Source organism: Pteropus alecto, unplaced genomic scaffold (assembly GCF_000325575.1).
Source record: "Pteropus alecto unplaced genomic scaffold, ASM32557v1 scaffold156, whole genome shotgun sequence".
Taxonomy (NCBI): Eukaryota; Metazoa; Chordata; class Mammalia; order Chiroptera; family Pteropodidae; genus Pteropus; species Pteropus alecto.
The window spans coordinates 4,677,540-4,687,930 of NW_006437746.1; the positions used below are offsets into that span (position 1 = coordinate 4,677,540).

The 10,391-nt window shown below is 49.7% G+C and overlaps 1 protein-coding gene and 1 non-coding gene across 5 annotated transcripts; one reads left to right on the forward strand and one right to left on the reverse strand.

Moving 5' to 3' along the window:
- Positions 1–15: 15 nt before the first annotated feature.
- On the reverse strand, positions 16–10,301 carry PRSS42 (serine protease 42). Of its 4 annotated transcripts, XM_025048955.1 has the most exons (8): positions 10,065–10,301; positions 9,108–9,205; positions 8,717–8,824; positions 6,985–7,287; positions 3,272–3,428; positions 2,554–2,816; positions 1,604–1,761; positions 16–385 (listed from the first exon to the last, which is right to left on the reverse strand). In XM_025048955.1, exons 4-8 carry the CDS (start codon positions 7,031–7,033, stop codon positions 149–151), a joined length of 864 nt encoding a protein of 287 aa, XP_024904723.1. In that variant the 5' UTR covers positions 7,034–7,287; positions 8,717–8,824; positions 9,108–9,205; positions 10,065–10,301; the 3' UTR covers positions 16–148. The 4 variants fall into 4 exon arrangements, with proteins under 4 accessions (XP_024904723.1, XP_015447152.1, XP_024904722.1 ...); XM_015591666.2 differs by lacking the exon at positions 8,717–8,824 and having other exon boundaries at positions 6,985–7,211; XM_025048954.1 differs by lacking the exon at positions 8,717–8,824.
- Positions 8,107–8,225, forward strand: LOC112482071. Its single transcript, XR_003047189.1, has one exon. It is a non-coding gene; the product is annotated as a 5S ribosomal RNA (ribosomal RNA).
- Positions 10,302–10,391: the final 90 nt, after the last annotated feature.

Genomic DNA, 10,391 nt, shown 5'->3' on the forward strand with positions numbered 1-10,391 from the left:
ATTTCGGCTTGTGTCCTCTAGCGTGTGGTCTCCACAGGGTCAGCGAGCCCCCACCGGAACGTGAGGGCAGGGCAGTGAGAAGGGGTGGGAGGTGGGAGGAGAGGCCCAGCGCAAGGCTCAGAAACAGGAGGGGAGAGGGCCGCGGCGGTCAGGGAGCCACCAGGATGCTCAGGGACAGCCCCAGACACGGGGGCAGGAGGAGGAACACCGCTGGATACAGGGAGGTGGCCTGGTTCACCACTGCGACTATCCACTTACTATAGAAGGCAACATCCGTATAAACTCCAGGAATGTTGTTATGGCCGCAGCCGACGCCCCAGCTCACAATCCCCATCTGGACCCATGTATCATTAAACTCACAGACCATGGGGCCCCCAGAATCTCCCTGCGGAAAGAGAAAGAAACAAGCTGCAGAGCTGGGAGAGCATCCACGGAAGAGCAAGCCGATCGCGCTGCACAGCGCTGGGGAGACAGGTGCGTGTGGGCCGCGCCCAGGCCCCGCCAGGCCCCGCCAGGCCCCGGTTGCTGTGACTACGAGAAGAGAGAACTGAAAAATGAATGAGAAAATTTTAATGTCTTCTGAGGATATTATGTCTGGTTATGTCCCAAACCACAGAGGTCGTTAAACATTTTGAACGTCACCTCTGCATGACAGCCCCCAAGTCCTAGGGGTCTACATAGCCAGCTGCCTCCATATTCTAAGCTCTACTCCCCGACACCCCATACACACGCGCCTCACACAGAACTCTTCACGTCTTTTCCCAAGTCTGCTCGGGTGGCCCCACCACCCACCAGCCCGGCCGGAAATGCCCAACCTCTCCCTCACTCCCACCCTCACAAGCAGGCAGTCACCGAGAACCGAAGATTCAACCCAAACACCCCTCCTCTGCCCGCCCCACGGCCCCAGGTGCTGCTCGGGACTCAGCATCTTTGCCAAGTCTGCGCTCCTGTCTGGACAGCATCTAGGAACTGGGCATAGCATCCCAGGCCACACACAGTCTGACTCCAAGCCCTTCTCTGGCCAGAGCTGCCACCTCATCGCTCCGGACCCGTGAAACGTCCCTTAAACGTGACAAGGTCCCTCAGGCCTCTGAGCCGCTCTATGTGCTGTTCCCTCTCCCTAAAACACTGTTCTCTTTCCAAGAAATCCAAATACTCATCATCTCAGACCTGACTCAAATGCCCTCTCCTGAGGAAGGCAGCTTGGGGCAAAGGGCAGACTGTGGGCCCGGGAGCCCTGCAGGCAGTCACAGCGGGACCTTGCGCTAACGCCTTTAGACCGCACATCTGCAGAACAGGCGTGATGTCTATGCTGCAGGGTTGTGATGCGGGTTAACTGAGCTCATGTGGGCAATGCTCACAGTGGCACAATAGGAGCCACTCAGGAGAAGCTCACACATGCTCCCCACACCCCGGAGTGCCCGCCCACACACGCTCCCCACACCCCGGAGTGCTACCTGGCGGTCAGGCTGCTCCCTTTTGAAGGAATCTCCTTAACTAAGGGGTGAAGGGAAGAGATGGTAAATAAGCCAGGCCCTGCCGCTTGGGAATGAGGAAGTTTTTCTCCCTCAATGCAGAGGTAGAAGGGGGTCCATGAACTTACCTGACAAGAATCTTTTCCTCTCCCTTTATAGCCACAGATCATCCCTTCCAGCACCACCTTATTTTTTGCTAACAGGGTCTTCTGGAGAATCTCATTACATTTTTCATAGAAGATAACATTCTGGTCCACCTTCTGGAGAATATACGAAATAAGTTCACCTACAAGCAAAGAAACTCGGCAGTGGGTGGAACCGCACAGGTGGACAGTAAGCCCCCAAGCACCTAGAATCCCCCTTGAAGAAGGTAGGACAGGAGGTACTATCCCCATTTGACACCAGAGGAAACTGAGGCCCAGAGCTGACATGGAGAGAAGAGAGAGGTGAGGCCTTACCAGCCCGAGAAATGATAACCAAGCATCTGTCACTCTGAGTATTAATAATAATAGTGACAGGTGTCCTGTGCATCAGTAAAGTATCTCTACTTGGACAGGAAGTGCTCCAAAGATGCCAAATCCAGCCTCACCCCAGAGACGGGAGGCTCTACAGCCTCACATGGCTCTGCCTAAACCCCCAAAGACAGGAAGCTCCTACCCACCAAGGCGGCTCATCACACCCTGAGCGGAAACCTATCCTGAATAGAATCCCCTAGCATCTGGCTCCATCCCCAGGGAACCTAAAAATATCCCCAAACCGGGCAGCCACAGTCCCCCCACAAATCTGCAGAAGGGGACTTCACCTATGTATTTCTTCTCCTAACTGCCACTCCAATTTCCAGGACTGGTACCTTTCCTAAATGGCTGCCATCAAATATTTGTGTTGCAACAAAAGACCTTAACCAATTTCTGGGTTCAAGACGATCAGGAACCATGACCTTGGCAGCTGCTAAACTGCTGCCCCTGCACCCACCCGCCGGGCAGTCTGCCTCCCGGCCCCTCCCTTTAGCCTCCTTGCCTAGTCCAAGGACAAGGCTGCCTCCCTCGGCCCGAGATTGCTTCCTGCCTCACAGTCTCACCAAATTCTTCTTTTCTGCCCCATCCGGTCACCCAGCACCTGGTCTCAGCTTGCACCTTGAAGGTTTCCTCAGGGATGCAGATAGGCTGGATGGTCACCGTGAAATTTACAGGGTAGAGAAGCCAGAGAAGGGCGAGGTCATGTCGAGTGACTCCAAATGATGAGAACATAGGGTGGATGATGATTTTTTGGACAGGAACCACCACGCTCGTGACTTCCTCATAGACATTCCGATCTCCCATCTTGACACTGTAGTGGAAGCGGCTGTGGGACAGAGGGCACGCCCTTGGCTAGGAAGCATCCTTCGTGCCTTTTCCACACATTTCAGATGCTTCCCAGTCTTACCCCAACCTCCCTCACCAATCTGCCACCCACCACCAAAAAGCGCTCCTCGATGACTCTCAGAATTGGTTTACTGGCCCAAACCACTGGTTTTGTTCACCACACCAGTATTCCTCAGAACAGGACTACAGATGTGAAACCCCTTCCGCTTGGATCCTGTGTGCCTTGGTTTGGGTTGGGCTGGGCTGGGCTGGGCCCGGGTGGGTTAGGTTGGGTTGGGTTGGGTTGGGTTGGGTTTCCGTTGAAGGTGGAATATTTGTTGCCTAAAAGGAACGATTGATGTTTGGGTTGGGTTGGGTTTGGTGTTTGACAGCTTGCCAGGGCAACAGAACTTCGTGGGTGTGGGAACTCGAAAGTCTCCACTTGCCACTCCTCACCTTAAAATGCAGTGGGCAGCGGTCAGCACCCACTGCTGCGTGATGAGGGAGCCTCCGCAGACATGTCTGCCACTGACCCTCAAGCTCACCTGCCAGGGCCACTCTCCGTCTTTCACGTCCTCTCCTCCCACGATCTTTATGAGCACTCGGCCACACACTGAGGTGAAGACAGCGTAGGAAGAACCTCGAAGAACAGGCCTCGTCCCCCCTGACCCCCCACCCACACCAGGCTCCCCAGGAAAGTAAGAGGTGCCCCTCAGGCAGCTCCCGAGTCCCCAGACCATGTACCCTCAGACCTCCCATGGCCAAATCGTGTCCCCCTCAGACCCCTAAGGGCAGAGCCTCGTTCTCTCCCAAACTCCCAGGAAGCACCAGGTCCCACCCTGACACCTCAGCCCTCTCCTGGTGACTCCCAACACGAAGAGTCACCTGGGAGAAAATCCACCACATTGAAGTTAACCTGATGGGATTCGGGAGCCTCAGGGGACCCCGGAACCCCTACGGGTGGCGGCTTCCACAGGCTCTCTCCGGAGGCCCGGAGGCCGCCCCCCAAGGCGGTTGGAGGGGGCGAGGGCAGCGCTGACCCGCCCTGCGCCCCCTCCCCGCCCGCCCGAGCCTCACGGAGCCGAAGCTGGAGGAGCAGCAGCCAGACCACAAGGCTCAGGAGGCGGCCGCCACCCCGGGGGCCGCCCAGGGACGCCATGGGCACCGCCGGTGGCGTCAGCCTTGTCGGGGCGCCCCCTCGCGGCCTGGAGGCAAACAGGTGGAGGGGAGACAGCCGACTCATCCAAGGGGCAGAAATGGCGGGTCCTGGCTCTGCAAGCTCCCCTGCCTGAGTGGGAAATGTCGCACGCTCAGTTTCACTCGGATCCTCACTGCAGACAGTGTCCAGCCAGAGCCCTACCCAGGACTTAGAGGTTAAGATACTTCTGAGGAAACTGTCCTTGATAGAGACCTCTCAATTTAGGGTGGGCACTTCAAAGGTAGGCGCTTCCCCCACGGCCCTGCCCCTTCTGGTGCCTGACTTGGCCTGGAGCTGGTGAGAATAGGCCATCTGAGAATTAGCTGAGGAACACTTAGTTCTCCAGTTTCCAGATTTGCTACAATATATTACCTAAGATGTCTGCTTTTCAATGAAAAAATTACAAGACATGCAAAGCAACCACAAGGTTCGACCAGTATATAATAAAAGTAGATAATAGAAGCTAATAATAGAAGTAGATAATAGTCTTTGAGGGGCCCTATGTGTTGGACATAATAGACAAGCCTTCAAAATAGCTATTTTAAATATGTCCAAGGAAATTATATATATATAATTTATACACACACACACATACTTATATATGTGTGTGTATATACATATGTGTGTGTGTATATATACACACACATATCTCAACTGATCAAAGAACACATTTGACAAAATTTAATACCCTTTCATGCTAAAAACATTCCGTAAACTAGGAATAGAAACATCCTCAGTATGATAAAGCCATGTGTGAAAAACCCACAGTGAAAACCATACTCAATGGTGAAAGATTTTCCCTAAGATCAGGAACAAAACAAAGATGCCCATTTTCACCGCTTATATTCAATATAGTACTAAAAGTTCTAGCCAGAGCAATTAGGCAAGAAAAAGAAATAAAGGCACCCAAATTGGAAAGGAAGAAGTCAAATTATCTCTGTTCAGAAGACATGATCTTATATATAGAAAACCTTAAAGATTACACACACACACACACACACAAACACAGAAACTGTTAAGAGAATATAAACAAATTCAGAAAAGCTGCAGCATACAAAATCAACATGTGAGTATCTGTTGCATTTCTGCCCACTAACAGTGAACAATTAAAAAGTAAATTAAGAAAACAATCTCATTTACAATACCATCAAAAAATAAAATACTTAGGAATAAATTTACCCAAGAAGGTGAAAGACATTGAAAACTACAAAACATTACTTAAGGATATTAAAGAAGACTTAAATAAATGGAAAGACATCCTGTGTTCATGGACTGGAAGACTTTATATTGTTCAAATATTAAGATTCAATGCAAATAAAAAAAGATTCAATGCAATCCCTATCGAAATCTCAATGAAATTTTCTTTTTTTTTTTTGCAGAAACAGAAAATCCACTCTAAAATTTATATAGAATCTCAAGGACCCCAAATAGCCAAAACAATCTTGGAAAAGAAAATAAAGTTAGAGGACTCACACTCTCTGATTTCAGAACTTACTACAAAGCTACCGTAATCAAAGCAGTGTGGCACTGGCATCAGGACAGCCCTATAGACCAATGGAATAGAATAGAGAGCCCAGAAATAAATCTTCACATATACGGTCAAATGATTTTCAACGAGGGTGTCAAGAATGTTCAAGGGGGGAGGACAGTGTTTTCAACAAAATGTGCTGGGAAGACTAGATATCCACATGCAAAAGAATCACGTTGGACCCTTATCTTACAAGATATGCAAAATCCAACTCAACATGGATCAAAGACCTCAATGTAAGAGCTAAAGCTATAAAACTCTTAGAAAAAAACATAAGGGGAATACCTTCATCAACTGCATTTGGCAGTAGTTTCTTGGATGACGCCAAAAGTACAGGCACAAAAGAAAAAAACAGATTGTATTTCATCAAAACTAATAACTTTCATGTTATAAAAAACAGTATCAATAGAGTAAAAGAACCCACAAAATGGGAGGAAATATTTGCAAATCATATATTTGATAAGGGATTTATATCTAGAATAGATAAAGAATGCCTACAACTTCACAAAACAACAACAGCAAAAAAAAAAAAAAATTAAAATGGACAAAGGAATTGAATAGACATTTTTCCAAAGAAGATACATAAATGGCCAATAAGCACATGAAAAGATGCCCAACATGATTAATTATTAAGGAAATGCAAACCAAAACCACAATAAGATAACACTTCATTACGATGGATAAAAACAAAACAAAACAAAAAAAATACAACAACACAGAAAATAAGTGTTGGTCAGGATATGAAGAAATTGGAACCCTGTGCATTGCTGATGGGAATTTGAAATGGTACAGCTACTGTGGTAAGCAATAGGGCAATTCCTTAAGAAGCTAAACATAGAATTGCCACATGATCCAGAAATTCCACTTCTAGGAATATACCCAAAAGAACTGAAAGCAGGGACTCTAACATATATTTGCACACCCATGTCCATATCCTCTAAACCTGTGAATGTTCCGTCCTTAATGAGGATGTTTTCCTGGACTACCTGGTGAGGCCAGTATAATCATGTGAATCCCTAAAAGTGAAGACCTTCCCTTGGCTGTAGTCAGAGGGGACCCGTGACTATGGAAGACAGATTAGAGAGCTGCCACGTCGCTCACTTTGAAGATGGAGGAAGAAGGGACACAAAACAAGTAATGCAGGTCGCCCCTAGAAGCTAGAAAAAGCAAGGAAACTGATTCTCCTCTAGGCCTGCGGAAGAAATGGAACCTGCCGACGCCTTGACTTGAACCCTCTGAGTCTTATTTCAGACTTCTGGGAGGCATACAGTGAAGTGAAAAGTGCAAAATGCAGAACGATGTATACGGTGTGATCCCATTTGGATAAGAGCACAAAGCTCTTGCTACATTCAAAGCTGAGTGTCTACATGCGGGGGCCCAATAAATCATAGATGTCTCAGTGTGATTGCTACCCCAGCAAAGATTCCTCTTCTCTGTAATTACCTGTCTCCATTGGGTGCCCACAGGTCTCTGAGAGGTGAAACCACTCCATTGCCCAACTGTAGAGATATTCACCATTATCCCATCCAAAGTAATAACTGTTCAGTCAGGAATAGCGGGTGACCCAGTACCAGCCAGTGAGATCAGGAAAGGTTTTGCCATGACCGCAGGAGACGAGGCCTCCTCATTCTTCTCAAGAAGTTTCCAACAGCATGCCCGCTCCCCTCGCCCTGAGAGTGAATGGAAATAAGTGGGCTCACTGGGCTGGCGCAAGTCCACAGGAGCCAGCCTCTGACGTCATCGATCCTGAAGATGACAGAGCACAGAGGAGGAGTAAAATAGAGGCCCTGGGTTCACCCACGGAAGCCACCTGACCAATGCATTCTTGAGGGACAGCCATCCATTAGTCTTCTTTACACACACAGCCACTTGACATCAGTGCTCTGTTCCTTGCAACAGAGCATCTTCTGGTTGGCACAGGCATTCGTTCAACCTCCCCTTCGCAGTCTGCGTATGACCCTCCCAGTACCTACATCCACACCCAGGCCCAGTCAGGGGACCAAGTCTTCTGCCCCCAACCCCAGGGAGGACAGCAAAATTCCATGATGGAGACACCTCTCAGTGAGGCGCTTTTGAAAACTTAAACTGTCATCTTTATGAGGGTAAGGGAGGAAAGTGGGGGGAGGAGAAGGGAGGGCGAGGAGGGGAGGGAGACAAGGCAGGAGGAGGAGGGTACCGGAAGGGGGGAGTCGCGAAGGCAGAGAAGGGAAGGAAGGAAGGGGAGAGGGAAGAGGAAGGAGATGAGGGAATGGGAGGGAGGCAAGGAGAAGGGGGAGTGGAGGGAGAGAGGGAGAGAAAGGAAGAAATCGAGTTATATGCAGGCAGGAAGATACAAAACGTATCATTTGTGGAAGATGTAATTGCCTTCTGAAACACATCCAAATGAGCCCACTGAAAAACGAATAAAACTATAAGAATAAACTAAGAGGGCTGGGGGAAAGGATCGATATACAAAATCAATAACTTCATATTCTGCAGTAATAACAAATTAGAACATAAAATAAGGGGAGGGGGGGAAGATATTCTATTAAGGATGGCCACACACATTTTAAAAATACCTAGGTAGTCTACGGCCATGCCACCCTGAATAAGTGGGATCCCATCTGATCTCGGAAGTTAAGCAGGGTTGGGCCCGGTTAGTACTTGGATGGGAGACCACCTAGGAAGACCAGGTGCTGTAGGCGTAAAAAAAATTAAAAATAAGGGATTGCAAGCTGACAAGTTCCTTGCAATCTGTGAGGTCAACCAAGGGTTGCTTCGCCTAAAAAAATTTAAAAAAACAAAAAAAACAAAAAAACTCAACAATAAGAAAATCAAGTACCCAATTAAAAAATGGGCAAAAGACACCTCATTTAAGTAAAATAAAAAAAATAATAAAATAATAAAATAAAATAAAATAAAATAAAATAATACCTAGGAAACGGCACAAGGCCTTGCGCCATCTGCCTGGGTTTCTCTGACCCTTCCTCATCACTCTGCTCAGCCACGACTGGCCTCTTTGATGTGCCTCACGACCGGCCCCTGCCTCCTGGCTCTACCCTCTACCTCCGCATAGCCATCCACAAAGCTGGGTCAATACCAGGGTCAGCAAACTCTTTCTGTAGAGGCCAGATAATCAATATTTTAGGCTTGGTGGACCAAGAGACAAAATCAAGACTATTATGCAGGTACTTACATAACAAGAGAGAAAACGAACTTCCACAAGATGTTTACTGATGAAATTTGAAATATAATAAGAACTGAGTACGGTTGTTTTTGTTTTGTTTTTTCTCATACAGGTCAACTAAGGACGAGAACGGAATTCTTTTAGAGAGATGACATCAAAGTTAGTGTTCCCAACCGTGGAATCGATTGTAAATGCACTTCTGTAAAAACCATTCTCAGCTAAGAAATGGTGGGTCATATTTGGTTTATACTCGAATGTCACCCCCTCAGTGAGGTTCTCCTTGGACACCCACTCAAAAATTGTGCCTCACCTCCCACTCTGCCCACTTGATCCCTCTCATCCTCCTCTAATGTTCTCTGTAGCACTTCTCACAATCTGACATCCGATCGCTTTTACTCACATGTGTATTGGCTGTCTCGCCCTTCCGTATGCAAACTTTATGTGGGCAGGGTTTTTGTCTGTCTTGTCACTGCCGTATTCCCAGCACCTGGAACATATCTGGCACATAGTAATGCTCAATAAGCATCTGTTGAATGGATAGACGAATAGAATTGCAGTGAAGAGAGAATGTATTAATACCTCTAAGTGCTTAGAGAATTGCCTGGCACAGGCGGTGCTCAAAAAAGTATTCATTCCCTGCTAGTGTTTCTTTCCAGAGGGGCCTCTGCATCTGTAAAGTGCAGGTCCCAGAGCAGACCGGCGAAATCTTCCAGCCTCTGGACACGTCCACCGCCCGGCTACCTGCCTGCTTCATCTCCCACCTCCCAAGCCTGCCCCAGGAAGCCCAGGCCTGATGCCTGGCCTCTCAGCTGAGAGAGTCCCCTCTTCCTGCCCTCTGGAAATCACTGTTCCTGGGGTCCGCCTGCTCTCCCTTGCTGGTCCCCCCTCTAATCCCACAGCAGCCCCATCCCCCGGTGGAGGAAGTGAGAAGCGAGAGGTTGAACGGTTTGCCCGAATCACACGAGGCGGGGGTAAAGGGAGCCCAGGGCGGGGCTGAGACGGGGCCCAGGACACACAACAGAGCAGATAGACAGATGGACAGATTTTTGGATGAGCCAGCAGCTGAGCTGGAACTAGAAACCAAAGCCCCTCCTCTCTGCCGACTTCTCCGCAAGGCCAGGCGTCAGGGGCTCACTCGGGAGCCGGCTCCCGCCCCCTGGCTCAGGGCCACCCGTCATCCCCGTGAGGTCAGCCACCGGCCCGCGATTTCGGGGAAATACCAGCTCCTGATTAAAACCAGGCGGTGGTCAGGCCCCTGCTGCTTTCCCAGTAGAAACTAGGGTGTTTGTTCCGAGAGGAACAAGTGTGGGCAGGGCCTGGCCAGGGCCACTAAGGCGGGAGGCTTGAGCTGCAGTACCTGGTCGTCCCGGGAAACCCGGGATGGGGGAAGAAAAGGGGGAGATCTCGAGGTCTGGGGAAGGGCAGCCTGCAGGGTGGTGACTGCCCCACAGCACGTGGAGTTGAGCCGACCAGGGAGGGGTCGCGGACTGGGGCCTGGAAACGACGCAGGGTGCGGCCGGAGAGCCTTCACCAGGACACCCGCACTGGAATCGGGCAGTGGGCGGGGCCTCAGGGCTGGCGGGAGGGGAGTGAGGCCCTCCCCTTCCGGGGTGGGCAGCCCCCAGCCCCAGTCCCTCCGGGGCCGCCACCTCCTGGAGCCCCGGCGCGGCGCCCGGCGGGGGGC